The sequence below is a fragment of the Schistocerca piceifrons genome, chromosome 3, assembly GCF_021461385.2.
Source record: "Schistocerca piceifrons isolate TAMUIC-IGC-003096 chromosome 3, iqSchPice1.1, whole genome shotgun sequence".
NCBI lineage: Eukaryota > Metazoa > Arthropoda > Insecta > Orthoptera > Acrididae > Schistocerca > Schistocerca piceifrons.
The window spans coordinates 220,389,915-220,416,570 of record NC_060140.1 but is presented as its reverse complement, the minus strand read 5'-3'; the positions used below and the strand labels follow the sequence as shown (position 1 = coordinate 220,416,570).

The following is a 26,656-nucleotide window of genomic DNA, read 5'->3' as shown; positions in this document are numbered from 1 at the left end:
GGTGGCTTCCAAAATTCGTGAATTAATGTAATGAGTGTCATAATCTGTGGACACAACTGTTATTCACAATTGTGCTTCTTTTAGAGACCACCTGAAATCTTCTGACATATAAAGGGCAGTCGAATAAAAACGAGACAGATGGAAAAAAATAAAACAAGTGTATTATTTCAAAAGCAATCGTTGTAGCTGTTAATACATTTGTCCCAGTTTGAGACAAGACGGTCAGTGCCTTCAAGTAAAAGTGTTTACGGCTGGCTACCGAACCATGATTGTACCCAGGCGTGCACATCTTCGTCCGAAGCAGACGGCCAGGGGAGGGCTCCAAAAATATGGGAGTCGCATGGGGAGAGATCATGATTGTATGGAGAATGTGTAAGAGCTTCCCAGCGAAACTGTTGCAGCGTGGCCGAATCAACATTGTCAACATTCTGTTGCAGACAATGCCCATCCACATAGTGCCAAGGTTGTTTCGAGTACGCTGCAGAAGTTTAGCTAGGAATCCCTTACTCATTCTCCACACAGTCGAAGTCTCTCTCCTAGCGATTTCCACACTTTTGGAGGCCCGAGGAAAAACATCCGTGGCCGTCGATTTGCTTCGGACGAAAGGTGCATGCCTGGGCACAACAGTGGTTTCTAAGCAACCGCAACATTTTCCCATGAATACTGACCGCCTTGCCCTACAGCGAGATAAATGAATTAATAGCTATGGCGGTTGCTTTTTAAATAAAAAACAGTCTACCTACTAATTTCCATCTGTCTCGCTTTCATTTGACTACCCCTTCTATGAAAGAGTCAATCAAAAATCTGCATTGCTTCTTTCCATTGTCCCGTTTAGCCTACGTATTTTTATACCAACTGCTTTGAAGAGACGGAGGTAGGAAAACATTACTTTATCAAGCAGTTTCATCTTTTACGAAGAGAAAAGGCTTGCTGGTACCCGTGATTTGTAGCTGACATATAACTGCTTCTCTATAGCAATCCTGATAAAGCATGAATTTTTCAAGATGTACTTTGCGCCATCCTAATGAGTTGCATTGGTTGAAGTCCGTTTCCCTGCATTTTTTTGACCAAAGCAAATCACTGCCTACAGGCTCGCGTGTGACAAAAGTGAATGGGCATTCTCAGCGCAGTTTAGCGAAGGCGCTTTTCTCCAATGCTAAGCGTTACAATGCGCCTTGTGTACAATTTTCAGTCTGCTAAGGTACCAAGAGGGGTGATTTCAAGCTTATATAGCGTGCGCATTGTCACTTTAGTAGAAGGACTGTCAGCACTGGAAGTTTCCCACCAAACAGGAGCAGACATACATCGCAGCGACGTCATATCACTATTCGCAGCAATAGTGAGACACAAAACATTGGAGATCTACCCTCAGTAGTAGTGGTCACCAGCGATAGACAATCTGAGCTGATGATTATGGCTGGTAGGTACCTACAGAGAGTGCTACAAAATTGTACACTGGATTTTTGAAGGCAATTGGCAGAGCTGTGTCGACAAGACGCAGTTCCCCACTTCCTCTTCTTGGACTTTATGTGTCCATTGCAAACTGCAGTACAAACATCCCAGCACCGTGATGGCAATGGAATCTATGGAACGGTACCTGGTATATGAAATGGACATCTCTTAGCCCACCTTTGTCTGACGCCTAATGATCGTTGTAGAAGAGTGTGCATCTGGTCAGGTATAAATGCACGTCCGTCGTAAAGTCCGACAGGTTTAGCAGGAGGGGAGAGGGGGGCGGGCTGCCATGTTTTAGACACCTCTCATTGCCAGTCGGGTAATATAAGGACTATACCGGGACGGTATCCTCCAACTTACACTTCACCCATCTTTCAAGACGATAATACACGAACAGAACTTGCGCACTTCGATACCTTCATCCTGGAGGACGGAATTAATGAAATGGCCTGCGACTGAACCTGCTACCATGAATCCTACTGACCGTGCTGGAGAGCTTTTGAAACTAGCACTTCATCATGACAGGAACGATCCTACGCATAGAATAATGGCACCAGAAGAGTCGCCGTCGATCAGTAGGGCCGACTTGAGCAGTAAGGACCGTAGTGTGTCACCATGCACAGGGCGGAGCTAGACGACATGGAATGTTATCCAGCAGCAGATTTTGAATTCAGAGGTGCGCACTTTCCCATCAATACCTTTATTTTGTTTATTGTTCTATTTTCATTTCACAGAAAATCGGGTTTAGTTTCATATGACGCTGTCCTTTCATTCCCTGTTCACCTTGAGTCCAATGCTACACGCGTTCCTAGATACACAGGCGGTGGAAAACTTCGATCATTTTATGTTGCGTTCAACCTACATGCTGCACTCCAAATACCACGAAACACGGAACCTGGAGTTTTATCCATGACCATGGTTAATAACAATAAAAAATGTGTAATTTGTCTTCAACACTGTATTGAGATCTATATCTACATCTACATCCATACTCCGCAAGCCACCCGACGGTGTGTGGTGGAGGGTACCTTGAGTACCTCTACCGGTTCTCCCTTCTATTCCAGTCTCGTATTGTTCGTGGAAAGAAGGATTGTCGGTATGCCCACATAGATTAGGCCACCAATATAATTGTTTAATACAAGGTGAACTTTTACGGTTGCAAAAAGTCATTCTCACCATAGATGCTCAATAAAAAAACAAAAAATTTCATTGTGTGTAGCCTGTGAGTGCTTCGAACTACTTTATGAGAAATTCGTCGACATTGCTCTTATCGCAAGCGACAAGATAATGCTAAATATTGCAATAAAACGATCATTTGTACTTCCGGCGAAGTTGCGGTAAGAAAAGAATCTCTTATCTGCGGTGACTAGCTTCGGACATGACGTCCATTATCGAACCACGTTGATAATGGACGTCATGTTAGAAACTAGTCACCGCAAATAAAATACTTTTTGTTAACGGCAACTTCGACACTATTGCAAATAATTCTTTAAATAAAAGAAAGTTGCTCACCCATTTTCCCTGCATCATGCTGGAGATTCGTGAAACTCGTTTTGTGCTAATTATGAGACTAAAATTGATAGGAAGAATATGAAAAATTATAGATTGTAAAATACTTGCTTGTTACATAGCATATTATAAAGGTTGGAATATTACCAGTTGTTTGTGGACATTCACAGATTTCTTGAAATCGAGGAGCTCTCCAAAATTAAAATTGTGTTTTTCCGTTTAAATATAATCTATTGTTTTCCACCTCACACAGGGTAATTTCGTTTACTCACATAAAGTAACACAGCCACTCCCTGCGGTACATAATACAGAATATTTTGTCCGGAATCCATCCGTGATCCACAAAAATTTCTAAACTTGTTTTAACCAGAAATTAAATAGATCTAATATGGATTTGAACAAAAATGAGACTGCCACAGTGGACTGCAGCTATCTCTCATGCTAATGTCTGGAAGGAATCATTCTTAGTGTCGATATCGATTGAACGGAAAAAGGAGGTAACGAGGTCGATCAATAAGGAAACTGCCGAAAATGAAGCCAATAATGGCCGAGAGACCGTGAGAGGGTCCTCTGCGTCCTTTTTTTATTTTTTGTCTGTAGGATGTAACGGCAGCCGTATTATGAAAACGCGGTCACCCCGAAGCGCGCAGTGCTTCTGGACCGCCACGAGTCTCGTTAGCAGTCGGGGAGTCCCCGGGCGCTGGGCACGTTATAGCAACTTGGCGGGAACCCGTCCAGACTCGCTCCAGATAATAGCTCCAGCAGCAGGCGGCGCGTGACCACCACGAGTCGATTTCCATCGCGAGAACTTTACTTATTGGAGCGGCTGGATGGTTGCAATAACTGCACGCCCGAACCGGATTACAGCGATGAAGACGAGATTACTACAGTGAGGGAAGTCTTTAGTGATGTTGGCTCTGTCACAGTAACCAAGGCTTGATGTGGTTGTCAAGGGAATCAGACGTTGGTCAAAGGAATCAGGTTGTGGTTTTGGGCTGAATTGAATCACGCTGCGAGTATGGAAGGGTGCACCACATGTCTCACTTTAAAATTTTTCTTTTTGTTTGGCCTTTGGACATTATCCATTTAACTGGAATTTAAGTGTAACGTACACTTTGTTGTATTTATAGGACGCACCACATAAAGTTCATATGCAACGTTGAATTTTCAAGTATTATGATCAACTAAACGGCTCTTTTGAACAAATTTAGCACTAGTTTCTTCTTTTATCACTGTATCCCCTCCTTGGTTCACATTTCTCTCTGTATTCTTAATTTTGTCGGGTAGGCTTCTCAGCAGGTTTACGTTTGTATATTAGGATTCTAAATTTCGTTCTTTCTTAAATGATATCTTTATTAATACAACTTCATTTAGGCCTTCATTAACTACTGTTAGCCAGTTGTTGTGGTTTTTCTTCTTTAAGGCTAAATTTAGATTAATTAAAACTTGTTTTTAGTTGTGCATTCTACTGGCTTAAGTCGCATCTTCAGATGCAACCTACATATTTAAAAACTGAAATACAATTATAAGCTGCTTTGGAAATTATTATTAAATTAGTTATTATATAAAGATTAATTGGAGACTTGTACGGTAAAAAAACTATTTCATTAATCCGCCATAGGTATTGCCATTCGTGGAATACTGCCATTATTAAAAAAATTAGATGAACTTAGGCTACTTGGAAAAGTGGTCCCTGAATACGTTCTACTAATGTTGCCGGGTAGATTGTACCGTTGTACAATGGCCATTCATTGCATGTCTTAATATCTAAAAAAAGAAAAGAGAACAGTACTGAAGGCTAAAACCGATTTCGAAAATATAGCTCAAAAGTAATTAACGGTGGAATTAGTGTCAGACCGCAGGTACAAAGTGGAATAAACTAGACACGCCGTTTTCTTACCCTCTCAAACCAAATCAGTTGCAGCTGAAGATGCGACTGTAGTGCAGTCAGCTATAAACACGTTTTAACAGCTGTCAGCGGCGATTTCGTTCATGATGACTTTCAGCAGCTGCGGACGCGCTGCATATAAAATGTTTACTAAGTTTGGAATTGTCTTATTTAGAATGTTGCTGTTTATTCTATATAGATTGTAACCATTACTTTCTGAGAATATCTATGATTTTTTCCTTGCAGCTTCGTAGATCTCCTGTGACTTCTTTTGTATCCGTATTCTAGTTTCACATTTTAGTCCTAGTATTTTTCTGAGAATTTTTCTGGTTTTTAAGTCACTTTCATTTCGGATCTGCCACAAATTATCGTGCTTTCAGATGGTTAAAAAGCTTCTTTTTTAACAATCGCATTATAATGCTGCAGTTTTTCCTAGTGAGATACGCATTTTTTGTCGTTCCTGTTCCATGTGGATTCGTGTAATCTTTGTAGTTTCGCAACCAACGTCGATTATTACTTTCTACTGTAATTACACAATGTACACATAGTCGGGCCAATCTCGGGCTCGAACCATCCAGCTGTGCTTTGTGAGGTAGTGTATCTGAAAGTACGTGGGTCGGCACGCTGTAAATGCTCTGGACGTACGTTCAACGATACGATCGCGTACTCAGTCCTTTAGTTGCATATTTTGGTCCTTTATAAATTGCTTGGTGTGCTATTTCAGCTTATCATCCACTATGATCCTTTATTTCTAGGTTTCTGTACCTCTATCGGAATAAAACGGAGCCCCTATAAGATGACTTTGTTGTCTGCCTGTTAAAGGCACCTTTTGCTCAAGAACTGGCGGATGTAGCGACTTGAAATTTATGACAAATACTAAGATGTACAGTGCCTTGGCGATATAAAATCAATAGTTACAAGATACGGTCTTTTATGTCACATATTTTGATACTCGTTAACTCACTCATCAAGGGCTATAGATGAACTATCTGTATACATAATTAAGTTTGTGCGGAACCCTCAGAACCACACAGGCGCTGTACCTGGTACAAATCCCTAATGCCTTCATACGATGTCCAGCAGTAAGATATTAGTAGATCTTTCCTACAGAAAGAAATCTGCTGAGATACATTATTCAGAAATTTTTCTTCTCTTTGAAGAAATGTAATTTTCTTATGTCTTTCACTAATTTCCTGTATTCCGTTGATGCATTTGTTCGTATAGGTAAACTATTTCCGTTGTTTTGTTAGTTCTTTCCGTATATACTTGTTCCAATTTTTCCATATTTTAAGATGTTAATTGACAGCCAGAAGTTTTTGCTCCTATCTATGTTGTTTCTCGCACAAGTAGTGACATAGAACGCAAAAGTTGTTGAAATCTGAATGGAAGTAAGTGACGGAAAATCATCGAATAAAACAGAAGTAATTCCTGGCGTTCCGCAAGGTACTGTTATAGGCCGTTTGCTGTTTCAAATCTTTGTAAACGATTTGGGAGACAATCTGAGCAGCCGTCTTAGGACGTATGCAGATGACGCTGTCGTTTATGGACTAGTAAAGTCATCAGAAGATCAAAATAAATTTCCAAACGATTTAGAAAAGATATCTGTATGGTGCGAAAATTGGCAATTGGTCCTAAGTAACGAAAAGTGTGAGGTCATCCACATGAGCGTTAAAAGGAATCAGTTAAACTTCGGTTACACGATAATTCAGTCAAATCTAAAGGCTGTAAATTCAACTAAATATCTAGAAATTACAGTTACGAACAACTTAAATTGAGAAGCACACATAGAAAATGTGGGGAAGGCTAACTAAAGACAGTGTTTTATTGGCAGGACACTTCGAAAATGTATCAGATCTACTGAAGAAACCGCCTACACTATGGTTGTCCGTCCTCTTTTAGAATACTGCCGTGCGGTGTGGGGGCCTTACCAGATGGTATTGACGGAGTACATCTAAAAAGTTCATGTTACTGAAATGATACAGGACTACGTGTTACATCACTAAAACAAAGGCGGTTTTCGTTGCGTCGGAATCTTTTCACAAAATTTCAATCACCAACTTTCTCCTCCGAATGCGAAAATATTTTCTGGACACCGACCTACATAGCGAGGAACGATCATCATAATAACATAAGGGAAGTCAGAGCTCACACGGAAAGAAAATGTTCAAATGCGTGTGAATTCCTAAGGGACCACACTACTGAGGTCATCGGTCCCTAGACTTGCACGCCACTTAAACTGACTTATGCTAACAACAACAGAGACACCCATGCCCGAGGGAGGAGTCGAACCTCCGGCGGGAGGGGCCGCACAATCCGTGACATAGCGCCTCTAACCACGCGGCCACTTCGCGCGGCCACACGGAAAGATATAGGTGCTCTATTTTTCCGGGCGCTATGCGAGATTGGAATAACAGAGAATTGTGGAGGTTCGATGAGCCATTTGCCAGGCACTTAAATGTGAAATCCATGTACATGTAGATCTAGATGTAGAAAATAGAAAATTTGTGAGTGAGAATTGGGCCTAATTTACACTCGCAAATTTTATCGAAGAGTGGCTTCAGATCTGAATAAAATCAGAATCTACGGATGGTGACATACATGAAGTGAAACATATTTAGATAAATATTTAGTAAGAAGAATTTTGTGGTTTGCAACAACAGGTGGGATCTACTACCATACTTTGCGCCTGCATCTACATCTACATCTACATGGTTACTGTGTAGTTCGCATTTAAGTGCCTGGCAGAGGGTTCATCGAACCATTTTCATACTACTTCTCTACCATTCCACTTCCGAATGGCGCGTGGGAAAAAGGAACACCTGAATCTTTCCGTTCGAGCTCTGAATTCTCTTATTTTATTATGATGGTAATTTCTCCCTACGTAGGTGGGTGTCAACAAAATATTTTTGCATTCGGAAGAGAATGTTGGTGATTGGAATTTCGTGAATAGATCTCGCCTCAACGAAAACCGCCTTCCTTTCAGTGACTGCCACTCCAACTCGAGTATCATATCAGTGACTCTCTCACCCCAATTGCGCGATAACACAAAACGGGCTGTCCTTCTTTGCACTTTTTCGATGTCCTGCGTCAATCCTACCTGCTAAGGATCCCACACCGCGCAGCAATATTCCAGCGGAGGACGGTCAAGTGTAATGTAGGCTGTCTCTTTAGTGGGTTTGTCGCATCTTCTAAGTGTTCTGCCAACAAAGCGCAGTCTTTGTTTCGCCTTCCTCACAATATTATCTATGTGGTCTTTCCAATTTAAGTTGCTCGTAATTGTAATTCCTAGGTACTTGACAGCCCTTAGATTTGTGCGATTTATAGTATACCCAAAATTTATCGGATTTCTTTTAGTACCCATGTGGATGACCTCGAACTTTTCTTTGTTTAGTGCCAATTGCCACTTTTCGCACCATACAGAAATTATCTCTAGATCAATTTTGTAATTGGAATTGATCGTCTGATGATTTTAATAGATGGTAAATTACAGCATCATATGCAAACAATCTAAGGGGCTGCTCAAATTATCACGTAGATCATTTATGAAATCAGGAACAGCAGAGGGCCTATGACACTACCTTGCGGAACGCCAGATATCACTTCTGTTCTACTCGATGATTTACCGTCAATCACTACGAACTGTGACCTCTCTGAGAGGAAATCACGAATACAGTCACACAAATAAGACGATACTTCATATGCACGCAATTTGATTAATAGTCGCTTGTGAGGAATGGTATCAAAGGCTTTCTGGAAGTCTAGGAATATGGAATCGATCTGAGATCCTTTGTCGACAGCACTCATTACTTCGTGGGAATAAAGAGCTAGCTGTGTCGCACAAGAACGATATTTTCTGAATCCGTGTTGGTTACGCATCAATAAGTCATTTTCTTCAATGTGATTCATAATGTTCGAGTACAGCGTATGCTCCAAAATCCTACAGCAAATTGAGGTCAGTGATATGGATCTGTAATTCAGTGAGCTACTCCTATTTCCTTTCTTGAATATTGGTGTGACCTGTACTACTTTCCAGTCTTTAGGAACAGACCTTTCGTCAAGTGAGCGGTTGTATATGATTGCTAAAAAAGGCCCTATTGTGTTTGCATACTCTGAAAGGAACCTGATTGGTATGCCATCTGGATCGGAAGACTTACCTTTCTTAAGTGATTTGAGTTGTTTCGCAACACCTAAGATATCTATTGCAAACACAGTGGCTGTTAGAGCATCAATAATTATTATTTGTCGGAAGTACCATGCACCGCTCACTCGTCAACAAGCTATATGTGTCAACTAAAAGATACGGACGAATTAGATGTTATACTAATAATAATGATGTTAATAAAACAAATGTAATTGAATGCTATCTCGCTAAAATTCAGTTAACTGTAAAATCCAAGATCGTCACAGTGTGTCTTCGATATCTTATGATCTAAACGACTAACGATTGTTTTATTAAATCGTGTACAGTACTTCAAGGTCTTCACAGTACTTTATTCCTGGTCCGAATACAGTACGGGTGCTTGAATCACAGTCTTTTTCTGCGCTCTTTCAGCACCTCAAGCAAATAAGGTAGTTGCACTTCAAGTCTTAAGAAGTGTTCGTTATCAGCAACTCGTATGGTCGCTGTCGTCAAACTAATCGGCTCATTCTGCTTCGCCCCTTATATTATGACCCTATACTGTGATACTGCCATCAGCGGTACCGGCTGGTAACTCATCACAATTCGCGATCTACGTGTGATTGATTTTTTTATTTGTTTCAAGAAATCATTATGCTTTTTAATTTAGCGTGAATGAATCTAAGCATCAACGGCTATTGTCCAGCATAGCATTCTCTGTAAACTCACACTTCAAACACACTTCAAATTCGTGCTTAACGTTTAAATTTTCTCCTTGTACTGTTCTAAGATACGCAAGCTGTCTTCATAATTTATCACAGCATTTCAGTAATAGGCGCAAATACGAGGAGTATATGAGAACTGCAGACTTAATACTTTCGGACATTACTCAATATTCACTAATCTCTTAAAGTAACTTGCCCGTGAAAGCCTGGAAAAATACTAATAACGATCACAAAATTTGTGCAGTTCTAACTAAACAACTAGGATGAAAATTGTAGGATTATGGGAGTATTTCTTCCTGAACATTTTGACATTCAATTAATAACATAAATTCTAACGTTGACTTTATTACAATTGTTTTGTGGAGATCAGTAAAATAAATCTATGCGCTGACCAACTAACTTACTTAGATGCTTGAAACATTAAGTATACATTAACAATATGTCTATCTGAAAAGTGGACTACAGGCACGTGATTTCAGCCACATCTGATAATCAAAATTAAGGTAGTTTTTTTTATAATTAATCAGTATGTCTTTTCCTTCCTGTCGATAGTACGTTAGTGTCTGTAGTTTACTTTCCTCCAAATAGTACCCTGAAATATCCCAATAATTTCAGTCCTCTGGCTCAAATAGAACTTTTGTGCATAAAATAAACATGTCAGAAAATTTAACTCTCGGGAAATTCAGTGCAAAGATATATTTGATCTGTGACCAACCTCTGTTGTTCTTAATAGAGTACAGATCCATAATTTTCATGGTTTGCAGTCCCCCATCTTCTCGCTTCCTTTTCTACTTTCTCCTGGTCTTTTTAGTTGCCTCGTGGGCCCTCTTTTCAGATTCGGCCACTCTCTTGGAAATAACTGTTGACAGTGATTGCTTCACATTAAATCCATGATATATTCGTGCAACTCTAGAACTTCACTCCTGGTAACTGTCCCACATTAAACCAAATTACAGGCGTGATACGGCTAACTTTCGAATGACAGAATAGCAGCAACTCAAACTACAGAAAACTTTATAAGGCACACAACACTCAAAAACGAAATATGTACAAAGGATTCATAAGAGCATCGGAAAGCATAACTTCTAATAGGGCTGTCAACTTGGGTAACAGTTGTATAGTATAGGCTACGTTTCTCGAACAGAAGTCTAATGACAACACTGACGTGTGAAAGCAGCGGGAATATGGGTGTGTACGGACATCGAGAGTTATTTAAGGTGGTTTTTTTAAACAACTTCCCGATGCCCAGTTCAGTTCTTCTAACCACTGTTTTGTTCAAAAGATTTAAACATCGATTTAAGATGAAAACAAAAATTCTATACCTTTAAGTGGATTCACAGGCAAATTATCTTAAGGCGACCTCCTGGAAAAAGATTTGTGGCTGACACGAACCGAATACTCGCGCCCTGTCGCAAATGGAATTTGCCGAAAATACGAGTAAATCTCATTCTTTGTCTTGGACTGGTTTGGTGTGTCTCGCCACGACTTCCTCTCTGGTGTCAGCCCCATCATCTCAGACCAGCACTTGCACCGAGAGTCCTCAACTTCTTTGTTGGATGTATTCCAATATCTGTCTTCCGCTATAGTTTTTATTCCATACACATTCTTTTAGTACCTTGTTGTCTCAATTCATGCCATACCATCCTGTTCTTTCTTCTAGTCGGAATTTCTGACATATGCCTTTCCTCGTTTATTCTGCGGAGGATCTTCTCAATTTTATCTTATCAGTCCACTCAATTTTTAACATACCTATACAGGGCTGCAACTAGAAGTCTTCGAGTCTCTTCTTTTGCAATTTTCCCACAGTCCTTTATTAACCGGCATACAACGATAAAATTATAATGAGTCAATGTTACGAAAATTTATTTCATTATTTTCTTAACAACTTTCTCCCTCGATGTTTCTACTAGGTCCAGGGCAACACAAATCAATGAGCAGTCACTGTTTTCGCTACACAGGAAAATAATTTCACTCCTTTTATAATTTTTTTTATTTTTTTATCCTGAAAGATATTGCGTTTTCATGATGAAATATGTATTACATGTATCTGTCCACTTTGAGGATGTTCCATGATTATTTTCAGGATATATTTGTTAATGTTTCTAGTTTTTCCCACGTTGAAGTAGAAATAATTATTGCTGTTAAATTATTTGTAACACTAGCTGACCCGGCGAACTTCGTACCGCCTAACAGTCAATGAATGTCGTGTTACCTTTTAGCTGAACTAATTTAGGCTTTGATGAACGTAATACAATGATACAAAATAATATTAATATAGATAGAAATATAAAAGTATTTTATTTTGATGAATGATGATGAATACATACAGAATGAGAATAAAAATTAAAAAAATAATAATAATAAAGTATTTCAAACACATGTCAGAAAAAAATCATTGAAAACTATGTTGTGCAGGTTGGGATACACTCTGATTAATTCATTAATCGGATTTTCATTCAAGCACCTTGTGGTAAACGACATTCTTTGTTTTTTGGTCAGGCACAAGAACAAATAATGCGGATGGTTTGCCGACACGTGAGCATGCCACGTACAATTGACCATGAGAAAAACACGCATTTTCTAGATTGAGGCCACAAATAGTCAAGGATTGGCCCTGTGATTTGTTGATCGTCATGGCGAAGGCAAGACGAATCGAGAATTGAATTCGTTTAAACTCAAAGGGCATATCTGTTGGGATCATCGGAATCCTTGGAATAAGAACTTCCTCATCATTAAATTTTCTTCTAAGTATCGACGCGTGAATCACATTTCTCATCAGTTTTCTTATCACCAAACGCGTTCCGTTGCACAGTTTTGGTTGGTTTAAATTTCTAAACATGATGACTACCGAGCCAACCTTCAGTTGTAAATTGTGCGGTGGTAAACCAGGCACATCCAAGGAGTTCAAAAATTCAGTTGGATAATTAATGGCTTCTTCTTCGTTTGTTACACAGTCGATAGATTTGAATGAATCTGTAGATTCATTATTAAGCACAGATGACAATATCTGTAGAATAAATCTTTAATTAATTTAATAAATAATTTACACAAATTAATGTCTAAAACAAACAAATATAACAGTACCTAACTGAACTTTCGAGACATTTTACACAAAATAAATTTCTGAACGCACACATAAATAGTTGTTACAGTATTTGGCAGGATTGGACAACAAATGTTTGACATGTAATAAACAGATGAGCATTTATTGAAATGATTAAGTATTCATCACACTTTTCTGAACGCACGCGTAATATTTTTCAATCTTTTTTTAAAAAAAATACACATAATAGTTTATTCATCCATTTTAAATAGTTTATGAACGAATGTATAAATGTCAATCATTACTTACAGATTTTGACAAAAAAATTTGACAGCTCCGAAACTAAAGAACTTTTAGGGAAAATAATGCATTTTTCAAGTATTCGTCAATTTTTCATTATTTTTAAGATGTATTCTGCTATTCGGGGCGGAGACAAATCCAACAAATCAAAAACCATGAAAATTTTTATTCGTCAATTTTTCATTATTTTTAAGATGTATTCTGCTATTCGGGGCGGAGACAAATCCAACAAATCAAAAACCATGAAAATTGGTCCAGCAGATCTCGAGTTATAAGTGTTGTAACAAACCCGACTTTGTTTTATATATATAGATGTGAGGGTAAGTCCAAAGTATCTCCATCACATTTTTCTCATTTATTACACCAACAATATAAAATTTACAACGGCATCATTTTTCATCGTAGTGATCCAGCTTTTCAGTGTTCTTTTTCCATCGTTGCCCAAGATTTCCAGTATCACGAGAAAAAGTTTTTCGGTTGAACAACAAGCCACGTACGCACCGCTTCATTCACCTCTTCACCGGAGGTGAATCGATGACTGCTTAAACCAAGTCCAGTAACTGTGAATTTCTTGTTGGCTGGCTATCTGGGTTGTTTCTATTCCATGCTCAGGCGTTCCGTTTGTGATTCAAAGTGATAAACCCATAGTTCATCTCAAGTTATGATTTGTTCCATTAACGCAACGGATCAGTAATTTCTGACAGATTCTCACATGTTTCAACCTATCCTCTGCCTTGAGTTGTTGTGGCACCCATTTTGCACAGAATTTACGAAGTTTGAGACTATTATCCATGATGTGATATGCAGAACCCTGACTAATCTGCATCTACACACAATTTTAAAACTGGGCAACCACAACTCAAATAGCTATACATAATTCCTTGACAATTCATACAGTGAATAGTGTTTTAAAATACGTGTGTTAAAACTATTAACATGAAACTGAATGAAATCTCCAATGATCCGCTGTAGCTCTATTTGTTCACGTCAATTATAAACCAACACAACCGGTTTCGCAGCTTCTAAGTTACATAATCTGGTGCCAATATCTGTACAAAATAGTGTTTTCTAATTAATGCTTTGATAATGAGGAACTGAAGTTATCCGAGATATCTTAAAATACATTCAAGTTTAGTCAATCTGTATGTTATGTGTCTGATAATGAGGAACTGCAGTTATCTGAGATACTTTAAAATACATTTAAGTCTAGTCATTCTGTATTTTATATGTCTAATAATTGCTATTCCTCATTATCAAAGCATTACTTATAAAAACTGTTTTGTACAGATAAAGGCACCAGAAAATGCAACTTCAAAGTTGCGAAACCGGTTGTTTAGGTTTATAATTGACCTGAATAAATACAGCTACAACGAACCATTTGGCATTTCACTCACTTTCATCTTAATAGATTTAACAACTTTATTTAAAAAAACCTACTCACTGTATGAATTGTCAAACAATCATCTACAATGAAGCGCCAAATTAACTGATATAGGCATGCGTATTCAAATACAAGGATATGAAAACAGGTAGAATACAGTGCAGCGGTCGGAAACGCCTATATAAGAAACCAAATATCTGGCGCAGTTGTTATAGATCAGTTACTGCTGCTACATTGATAGGTTATCAAGATTTACGTGAGTTCGAACGTGGTGTTATAGTCGGTGCACGAGCGATGGGACACAGTATCTCCGAGGTAGCGAAGAAGTGAGGATTTTCCTGTACGACCATTTCACGAGTGTACCGTGAATATGAGGAATCCGGTAAAACATCATACTCCGATATCGCTGAGGCCGGAAAAAGATCCTGCAAGAACGGGACCAACGATGACTCAAGAGAATCGTTCAACGTGACAGAAGTGCAACCCTCCCGCAAACTGCTGCAGATTTCAGTGCTGGGCCATCAACAAGTGTCAGCGTGCGAACCATTCAGCGAAACATCATCCATATGGGCTTTCGGAGCCGAAGGCCCACTCTTGTACCCTTAATGACTGCACGGCACAAAGCTTTACGCCTCGCCTGGGCCCATCAACAGCGACATTAGACTGTTGATGAATGGAAACATGTTGCCTGGTCGGACGAGTCTCGTTTCAAATTGTATCAGGTGGATGGACATGTACGGGTATGGAAACAACCTCATGAATCAGTGGACCCTGCATGTCAGCAGTGAACTGTTCAAGCTGGTGGACGCTCTGTAATGGTGTGGGGTATGTGTAGTTGGAGTGGTATGGAATCCCTGATACGTCTAGGTACAACTCTGACAGGTGACACGTACTAAAACATCCTGTCTGATCACCTGCATCTATTCATGTCCATTGTGCATTCCGACGGGCTTGGGCAATTCTAGCAGGACAATGCGACACCCCACATTTCCAGAATTGCTACAGAGTAGCTCCGGGAACACTCTTCTGAGTTCAAACACTTCCGCTGGCCACCAAACTACTCAGACATGAACATTATTGAGCACATCTGGGATGCCTTGCAACGTACTGTTCCGAAGAGATTACCACCCCCTCGTACTCTTATGGATTCATGGACAGCCCTGCAGGATTCGGGATGTCAGTTCCCTCCAGCACTACTTCAGACATTAATCGAGCCCATGCCACGTCGTGTTGCGGCACTTCCGCGTGCTCGCGGGTGCCCTACACGATGTTAGGCAGATGTACCAGTTTCTTTGTATAATGTGCATTTGGTTTGCCACATCATGAACAGTCATTAGTTTTTTATTCTAAATCAGGTCAAAGGTTGCGAACCAACCCACCAGCAGTGGATGCGACTGAACGTCCTTCTCTTTCCTCGTCCATCACGCTTCTTCGGTCGCTTATAAACTGTTCAAATTACGCGTAAGCACTTAACAGTGATAAAACATTGCCTGTTTGTTGTACTGAAAGTCTTCCTCTTACATCTTCAGGCCACAGAAAACGAATTACAGTTCTAACGGAGTTTTTTAGCTTTGTGATAGATGGCGCTTTAATAGTCACAAACATATGCCTCACAATTTTAGATGAGCAGTTGGTAACAGATAGGTTTTTTAAACTAAAATACAGAACGTAGGTACGTTTGAACATTTTATTTCGGTTGTTCCAATGTGATACATGTACCTTTGTTAACTTATCATTTCTGAGAACGCATGCTGTTACAGCGTGATTACCTGTAAATACCACATTAATGCAATAAATGCTCAAAATGATGTCCGTCAACCTCAATGCATTTGGAAATACTTGGAACAACATTCCTCTCAACGGCGAGTAGTTCGCCTTCCGTAATGTTCGCACATACATTGACAATGCGCTGACGCATGTTGTCAGTCGTTGTCGGTGGATAACGATATCCTTCAACTTTCCCCACAGAAAGAAATCCGTGGACGTCAGTCCGGTGAGCGTGCGGGCCACGGTATGGTGCTTCGACGACCAATCCACCTGTCATGAAATAGGATATTCAATACCGCTTCAACCACACGCGAGCTATATGCCGGACATCCATCATGTTGGAAGTACATTGCCATTCTGTCATGCAGTGAAACATTTTGTAGTAACATCGGTACAACATTACGTAGGATATCAGCATACATTGCACCATTTAGACTGCCATCCAGAAAATGGGGCCCAATTATCCCTCCTCGCATAATGCCGCACCACACATTAACCCGCCAACTTCGCTTATGTTCCACTTGTTGCAGCCATCGCGGATTTTCCGTTGCCCAACAGTGCGTTGGTGAATGACGCTTCGTCGCTAAATAGAACGCGTGCAAAAAATTGTCATCGTCCCGTACTTTTTCTCTTGTGCCCAGTGGCAGAAATGTACACGACGTTCAGAGTCGTCGCCATGCAATTCCTGGTGCATAGAAATATGGTACGGGTGCAATCGACGTTCATGTAGCATTCTCGACACCGACGTTTTTGAGATTCCCGATTCTCGGGCGATTTGTCTGCTACTGATGAGCGGATTAGCCGCGACAGCAGCTAAAACACCTACTTGGGCATCATCATTTGTTGCAGGTCGTGGTTGACGTTTCACATGTGGCTGAACACTTCCTGTTTCCTTAAATAACGTAACTATCCGGCGAACGGTCCGGACACTTGGATGATGTCCAGGATACCGAGCAGCATACATAGCACACGCCCGTTGGGCATTTTGATCACAATAGCCATACATCAACACTATATCGACCTTTTCCGCAATTGGTAAACGGTCCATTTTAACACGGGTAATGTATCACGAAGCAAACACCGTCCGCACTGGTGGAATGTTACGTGATGCCACGTACTTCTACGTTGTGACTATTACAGCGGCATCTATCACAAAGCGAAAAAAGTGGTCCAACTAAAACATTGATATTTCTTTACGTACTACACGAATATGTAATAAAAAATGGGGGTGGCTATTTAAAAAAACGCAGTTGATATCAGTTTGAACTATTGCAGCGTCATCTAGCGGGCTATCCATAGCGCCATCTGGCTTCCCCCTTCAAGCTAGACGAGTTTCGCTCTTGGTAGTTTCTCGTTTGATGCTTATTCCGTGAGATTTTGGCCCGGTCACTATCAATGGACCACCCTGTATACATAACTACACTCCTGGAAATTGAAATAAGAACACCGTGAATTCATTGTCCCAGGAAGGGGAAACTTTATTGACACATTCCTGGGGTCAGATACATCACATGATCACACTGACAGAGCCACAGGCACAAAGACACAGGCAACAGAGCATGCACAATGTCGGCACTAGTACAGTGTATATCCACCTTTCGCAGCAATGCAGGCTGCTATTCTCCCATGGAGACGATCGTAGAGATGCTGGATGTAGTCCTGTGGAACGGCTTGCCATGCCATTTCCACCTGGCGCCTCAGTTGGACCAGCGTTCGTGCTGGACGTGCAGACCGCGTGAGACGACGCTTCATCCAGTCCCAAACATGCTCAATGGGGGACAGATCCGGAGATCTTGCTGGCCAGGGTAGTTGACTTATACCTTCTAGAGCACGTTGGGTGGCACGGGATACATGCGGACGTGCATTGTCCTGTTGGAACAGCAAGTTCCCTTGCCGGTCTAGGAATGGTAGAACGATGGGTTCGATGACGGTTTGGATGTACCGTGCTCTATTCAGTGTCCCCTCGACGATCACCAGTGGTGTACGGCCAGTGTAGGAGATCGCTCCCCACACCATGATGCCGGGTGTTGGCCCTGTGTGCCTCAGTCGTATGCAGTCCTGATTGTGGCGCTCACCTGCACGGCGCCAAACACGCATACGACCATCATTGGCACCAAGGCAGAAGCGACTCTCATCGCTGAAGACGACACGTCTCCATTCGTCCCTCCATTCACGCCTGAAGCGACACCACTGGAGGCGGGCTGCACGATGTTGGGGCGTGAGCGGAAGACGGCCTAACGGTGTGCGGGACCGTAGCCCAGCTTCATGGAGACGGTTGCGAATGGTCCTCGCCGATACCCCAGGAGCAACAGTGTCCCTAATTTGCTGGGAAGTGGCGGTGCGGTCCCCTACGGCACTGCGTAGGATCCTACGGTCTTGGCGTGCATCCGTGCGTCGCTGCGGTCCGGTCCCAGGTCGACGGGCACGTGCACCTTCCGCCGACCACTGGCGACAACATCGATGTACTGTGGAGACCTCACGCCCCACGTGTTGAGCAATGCGGCGGTACGTCCACCCGGCCTCCCGCATGCCCACTATACGCCCTCGCTCAAAGTCCGTCAACTGCACATACGGTTCACGTCCACGCTGTCGCGGCATGCTACCAGTGTTAAAGACTGCGATGGAGCTCCGTATGCCACGGCAAATTGGCTGACACTGACGGCGGCGGTGCACAAATGCTGCGCAGCTAGCGCCATTCGACGGCCAACACCGCGGTTCCTGTTGTGTCCGCTGTGCCGTGCGTGTGATCATTGCTTGTACAGCCCTCTCACAGTGTCCGGAGCAAGTATGGTGGGTCTGACACACCGGTGTCAATGTGTTCTTTTTTCCATTTCCAGGAGTGTATTTTTGTACGGAATGCTAGGCGCGTCAATTCTACTCACAGCTCTTTAGATTTTTTTAATATTGGAAATGTATTTTCTGTGTAAATTCTCTATTGTTATGATTAAACTCTCTAGATCACTATCAAAACTTTGTTTTTATTTATTAAGCCGTTTCGACCACCGCCATCATCAGATATCAACGCCCAGATTAGGCATACGTCTTATACTGATAATGAACCTGATTCTGCAAGTTCTAAGCTTTTTGGTATCATATGATGGCAGTAGCCAAAACGGCGTAGTAAGTCAAGTCTGTACAAAATATCACATATTTTCAACGCTGCGACCTTGGCGTGACGAGTGGTACGATGTAAGGTAGCAGATACCCGTTGTGTGCATACAGGCCAGCTGGCGACCTCGGAGGCCCGCGGCAAGAAGAAGAAGGCGGCGATCGTGCTGCCGCTGATCCTCTTCATGAAGCTGAAGGCGCTGCTGATCCCCACGCTGCTGGGAGTGCTGTTCATCAAGAAGCTGCTCGTGCTCGCCGCCGTCTTCCTGCCGGCACTACTCCACTACCTCAAGGCCTGCAAGGTACGCGCACCACCCGCCCGCCCCACGTCGCCTCCCGACTATACACTTCACTTCTGTGCTCCGCAGTCCATCTTAAAGCACGTTTTACGAACAACAAGTACAATGAGTTAACTTTAAGTTGGCCGAAGAGCTCCCTAATCCTGAGATAGTAGAGGTCGACAGAAGTAGGAAGGCTTCGGCTGGTAGTTATTTACACTACTGGCCATTAAAATTGCTACACCACGAAGATGACGTGCCACAAAAGCGAAATTTAACCGACAGGAAGAAGATGCTGCGATATGCAAATGATTAGCTTTTCAGAGCATTCGCACAACGTTGGCGCCGGTGGCGACAGCTACAGCGTGCTGACATGAGTAAAGTTTCCAACCGATTTCTCATACACAAACAGCAGTTGACCGGCGTTGCTTGGTGAAACGTTGTTGTGATGCCTCGTGTAAGGAGGAGAAATGCGTACCATCACGTTTCCGACTTCGATAAAGGTCGAATTGTAGCCTATCGCGATTGCGGTTTATCGTATAGCAACATTCCTGCTCGCGTTAGTCGAGATCCAGTGACTGTTAGCAGAATATGGAATCGGTGGGTTCAGGAGGCTAATACGGAACGCTGTGCTGGATCCTAACTGCCTCGTATCACTAGCAGTCGAGATGACAGGCATCTTATCCGCATGGTTGTAACAGATCGTGCAACCACGTCTCGATCCCTGAGTCAACAGATGGGTACGTTTGCAAGACGACAACCAACTGCACGAACAGTTCGACGACGTTTGCAGCAGCATGGACTATCATCTCGGAGACCATGGCTGTGGTTACCCTTGACGATGCATCACAGACAGGAACACCTGCGATGGTGTACTCAACGACGAACCTGAGTGCACGAATGGCAAAACGTCATTTTTACGGATGAATCCAGGTTCTGTTTACAGCAACATGATCGTCGCATCCGTGTTTGGCGACATCGCGGTGAACGCACATTGGAAGCGTGTATTCGTCATAGCCATACTGGCGTATCACCCGGCATTATGGAATGTGGTGCCATTGGTTACACGTCTTGTTCGCATTGACGGCACTTTCAACAGCGGACGTTACATTTCAGATGTGTTACGACCCGTGGCTCTACCCTTCATTCGATCCCTGCGAAACCCCACATTTCAGCAGGATAATGCACGACCGCATGTTGCAGGTCCTGTACGGGCCTTTCTGGATACAGAAAATGTTCGACTGCTGCCCTGGCCAGCACATTCTCCAGATTTCTCATCAATTGAAAACGTCTGGTCAATGGTGGCCGAGCAACTGGCTCGTCAAAATATGTGAGTCACCACTCTTGATGAACTGTGGTATCGTTTTGAAGCTGCATGGGCAGCTGTACCTGTACACGCCATCCAAGCTCTGTTTGACTCATTGCCCAAGCATATCAAGGCCGTTATTACGGCCAGAGGTGGTTGTTCTGCGTACTGTTTTGTCAGGATCTATGCACCCAAACTGCGTGAAAATGTAATCAGTCACATATCATTTCTAGTATAATATATTTGTCTAATGAATACCCGTTTATTATCTGCATTTCTTCTTGGTGTAGCAATTTTAATGGCCAGTAGTGTATTTATAACCTACACTGATGGAAAAAAAATCGCATCGCCAAAAAATACATTTGTCTAGGTGATACATTTAAGTGATTAACATTGCAAGATCGCAGATTAAAGGAAACGCGAGATAAGCCATACAGATGCCGGATGCCAGTTTGTGGGATGGAGTTCATGCTTGTTGCAATTGGTCGGTCAGTAGAAGCGCGGTTAATGCTGTTTGTGGATGACGCTGGAGATGTCCAGTGATGTCACATATGTATTCGATTGGAGACAGGTTTGGTGATCTAACAGGGCAAGGCAACTTGTCGACATTCTGCACAGAATTTTTGGTTATAACAGCGATGTATGGGCGAGCGTTATTCCATTAGGAAACACCTACTCCAAATGCTGTTCATGAATGACAGCACTACAGGTCGAGTCATCCGACTGACGTACAAATTTGCAGTCAGGATACGTGGAACAACCACGAGAGTGCTCTAGCACCACTCTTATGGGACTGGCGCGAAATTTGAATAGATATCATTTTTCAGATGTACAAATACGCCTACCAACTTTCGATTATGTGGCACAACTCTTTCTTGGTACTGAGATTTTTCTTCCATCAGTGTATTTTCACCTCAATGAATAGTCTTAAGCGGATCACAAAATAATTGCTGTAATGTTTACACAACCTTACTATACGCAGATAAACAGGCACAAAACTTGTTGTTTCCGATAGAAAAATACTGCATTTATGCTGTAGAGCAGAACTGATGCAATAAAAAACTTTCGGAACTCCGAAGTATTTAAAAAACTGCCAAGTCCCAGAATCGTGTCAGCTGTTCGTTAAAGTCAGTATCACTAATGAATTAAAAGATATTTATAGTTAAAGGATTCACTACGTCGCTCTGTACAGGGATAGGAATAGTAAGATAGTATGTATTTGCTGTACTTTTTGATCTGTCAAAGTTAATTCAAGCGTAGGAAGAAAATCCTTTGGTAAGTTTCAGTCCCAGCTATTCATTAATAATGACAAACTGGTTTACCGGGTTTCCCTCAAACTGTGGCAGAAGTGGCGATTTATTTCCATTTGACTTGTTAACGTTTTCCTCGAGAGAAATGCCATCAGTGATGAGTTTATCTTGTTGCCTTTTGTTCCAGTTTCAGCGGAATGTTGTAACCAAGTGTTCTTCTAATAATGAACAGCTAATACTGTATCTTACCGAAGTATTTTCCTTCTACACTTCAAACCTCCTGAAACAATGGTTTATTAAGTGAGTAACTGAGGAGAAGTCAGGTCAATAGCTTATGAAGTAGCGCGTCCTCTATACAGAAACAAGTGTGTTTTCTTCACATACATTGTCGCAAAGACACATTAATTCTCAGTTCACAAGCTATCGATGACCCTTGAATACCACATTATTTCACTGAAAGATTCTGAAGTTTCTCACATATTGCCGTAGATAACCTAGTTACACATCATAATCATTAGGCAAAATACACTGAAGAGCCAAAGAAACTGGTACACCTGCCTAATATCTCGTAAGGCCACCGCGAGCACGCAGAAGCGCCGCAAAACTACGTGGCATGGGCTCAAATAATGTCTGAAGTAGTGCTGGAGGGAAATGACACCATGAATTCTGCATGGCTGTCCATAAATCCGTAATAGTACGACGGGTGGAGATCTCTTCTGAACAGTACGTTGCAAGCAACCCAAATATGGTCAATAATGTTCATATATGAGGAATTTGGTAGCCAGCGGAAGTGTTTAAATTCAGGAAAGTGTTCCTGGAGCCACTCTCTAGCGGTTCTGGACGTGTGGAGTGACGCATTGTCCTGCTGGATTTGCCCAAGTCCGTCTGAATGCCCAATTGACATGAATAGATGCAGCTGATCAGACAGGATGCTTATGTACGTGTCACCTGTCAGAGTCGTATCTAGACGTATCAGGGGTCCCATATCACTCCAACTACACACGCCCCATACCATTACAGAGCCTCCACCAGCTTGAACAGTCCTCTGCTGACATGTAGGGTCCATGGATTCATGAGGTTATTTCCATACCCGTAAACGTCCATCCACTGGATACAATTTGAAACGAGACTCGTCCAACCAGGCAACATGTTCCCAGTCATCAACAGTCCAATGTCGGTGTTGACGGGCCCAGCCGAGGCGTAAAGCTTTGTGTCGCGCAGTCATCAAGGGTACAAGAGTGGGCTTTCGGCTCCGAAAGCCCATATCGATGTCGTTTCGTTGAATAGTTCGCACGCTGACACTTGTTGATGGCCCAGCATTGAACTCTGCAGCAATTAGCGGAAGGGTTGCACTTCTGCCACGTTGAACGATTATTTTCAGTCGACGTTGGTCCCGTCCTTGCAGGATCTTTTTCCGGCTGCAGAGATGTCGGTAATTTGATGTTTTACCGGATTCCTGATATTCATGGTACACTCGTGAAACAGTCGTACGGGAAAATCCCTACTTCGTCGCTACCTCGGAGATGCTGTGTCTCATCGGTCGTTCGCCGACTGTAACACCACGTTCAAACTCACTTAAATGTTGATAACATGCCATTGTAGCAGCAGTAACCGATCTAACAACTGCGCCAGACACTTGTTGACTTATATAGGCGTTGCTGGCCGCAGCGCCATATTCTGCCTGTTTACATATCCCTGTATTTGAATACGCGTGCCTGTACCAGTTTCTTTGGCGCTTGAATGTAGTCTCCTCTTTGACTGCTATGGTTCACCAAAATCTCTGCTAAGTATAAAGGAAAAATCGATATGTTAACTAAAGTTCATGTGCAGCAATGTAGGATGTAATATGCATCAAATGAAAATCATAGCGACCCATATTTCCCATTCCAAGCTTCCCGAATTTAACGCAATGTCTTACTTAATTGCGAAATACCACAATAACTATTAGCATTAACGAAACGATGGGCACTTCAGCATAAAGCTAACACATAAAGCCACAAGTAGCACAAAAATAATTGTATTTTACCTAATAGAGCCTGTAAAATAGTTTGAGAAAGACTTGAGAGCTGCTCGTAATGACACTGCTGTACCTTGACTAGCAGGTAACCAGCATTCTCCGTGTGCACCCGCAGACGCGTATAACTGCGCTGGACAGCGCATCTAGTCGACACGCAGACCATCAGCATTGTGTGTGTGTGCCTGGACTGCTGGAGCCAGGCGTAGACAGTCTCTCCTCCTCCCCCATTCCTCACCCTTTAGCGTTTTATGTGGGGGCCGTGCTTCCTTCCTTTGCTCCCTGTAATTCTCTCTGACGATCGACCAATTTGCAGTTCCTACACTGTAGTCAATTTTGACAAGAATGTCAAGATTACAGACCGGTCCACACGGAATGACATGCGAAAAAGTCTGCATAGCCCATATCTGCACAGATAAATGACAACGGTGAGAACCGTCGGAGATATAATACGTGTGAGATGTGTGGATAAATGGAGGCTTGTAGTGTGATACGACAAGACACAATTTTGCCTCTTTTGCAAATGCTGCAAGACATCAGGCATAACGACGGCACGATGAGGCATTTAACGTGCAGAGTGTGGAGGGTGTAGATGAGCTGGCAGTGTCTGTGCGATATTTTGGGGACCTTGTTCACAGCATGACTTTTGCCTATTCATTCTGGTCACCGTGAAGAAGAACAAGTATTTTTATTTCAGCATTGTAGATGACCAAATGTTGCCTTTCTTCTACATCTTTATGCTGAGTGTCCTGTGGATACTCCCGTCTTCCAAGATAACACTCGCCTTGAAAGGCTGTGTGTGTAAGTTCCCCGTTTGATAAACACCAACGCGCCAAGTTGCACCTTACCTGGCCTGCACATTCACTTGACATTAATCCCAAAGAAAATGTCTAGAACAATTGAAACCTGGAAATCAATATCCCCTAAATTTAATAGATCTGAGGGATCTAGTCAACAGTCAGTGGCTTCAACATACCCGAGGAACGTTGCGGTCTTTCTTCTTCTCCCAACTGAAGCCATTCTCTAACAAAGGAAGGTCACGACATTGGGATCCCAGATTTTCTTGAAACTTTGTACACCCTTAGGCCATTAAGAGAACATAATGTGCAAGTAGTAAGGTGGACTACTCTGTCAATTCAGAGAAAATCTCAAGAGAAGTTTTACGCGTCTGTTATGTACCGTATGAGTGTGCGTAGGCGCTGGATCTCAGAGTTCATTGTAGTCAAGTGGGTAGCGTTCGATCTTCGAAAGACAAATGTATATGAGGCTACGGTTCGACTCCCGCTCAAATTTAACTCTTAATCTTAATTTTTTCTTCATTGCTCATATTATTTAATTTACATGTCATTTGAAAGGTAATATAATTAAAAAACCGCTTATATTTACATGAAGTTTTAGTGAATTTCATGTTATTTGTAATTAAATTTAATTATTAGAAATATTTATAACTGTCGACAAGTAAATGAAGAAACGAATAGAGTTTTCCTGAATATGTAGCCTGACATGATTTGCGAAATCCCTTGTACATGAAATCTGGTTAGGCACCTGGAACTACTTTGCACCTCGACGCTTCGAGCTGCAGACACAGAGGCAGGCCCCTTTTGGCTGTCAACCTGCGTAGCGGTGAGACGTTGATGATCTAGTAAGAACGAATAGTGTAGATGCAAATTTTTTTGAATATGACAGAATTTTCACCTGTACTACAAAAATGAAAGTTTGAACGGGAACCGAACCATCGCCTCATACACGTGTTTCTAACGAGGCTCGAGCGCTAACCACCTTTTATTATTATTTTTTTAAATATCATTTTGTTCGTTACTGTTCGGTGCGGACGTTCCGTGACACCCGTTCAAATTCATCGTCGATCCATTCACTGAGCTTCTTTTATTACCGAGGGCAACTACCATTCTGACCGAACACGCTGAGCTACCGTGCCACCAACCACTTGACCACCATGGACTCCAGCATCAAGCACCTACGGTCAGATATATCAGTTACATAGTAGACGCGTAAATTCTTCCATTCCATCTGTGGCATGAATCAGCAAACCAGTATTTAATAGTATTAGTTGAAAACAGTCTTGGTTGCAATTTTTAGTTTTTTTTATTTGTCAACTACGCGTTTCACCTTATTTAGGCATCTTCAGGCTGATCTTAATTTGGTATTTCTTATGGCGATCCTTTAGACAGTGTAGCTAAAGGGTATCGTCGAGTACATCAGGCCAATATCGCCTTCGTTAACCTCAGTAAATATTTTCTAGATGGACATGAGTGACTCCAAGACATGCATAATGCGTACACGTTCGCAGGAGCAAATAATAGAAATACTGACGTTAACGAAGGCGATGTTGGCCTTATGTACTCGACGATACCCTTTAGTTACACTGTCTAAAGGATGTCCGAAGAAATTCCAAATTAAGAACAGCCTGAAGATGCCTAACTAAGGTGAAACGCGTAGCTGATAAATAAAAAAAAATTGCAACAAAGACTGTTTTCAACTAATACTATAGACGCGT

At 42.0% G+C, this 26,656-nt stretch overlaps 1 protein-coding gene across 1 annotated transcript in view; it reads left to right on the top strand.

Moving 5' to 3' along the window:
* The window catches only part of LOC124788528, an 83,674-nt gene that overhangs the window by 38,424 nt on the left and 18,594 nt on the right, over positions 1 to 26,656 (top strand). Inside the window, exon 3 of the mRNA XM_047255799.1 lies at positions 19,408 to 19,595. Coding sequence (XP_047111755.1) covers positions 19,408 to 19,595 — 188 coding nt within the window. The remainder of the gene's footprint in view (positions 1 to 19,407; positions 19,596 to 26,656) is intronic.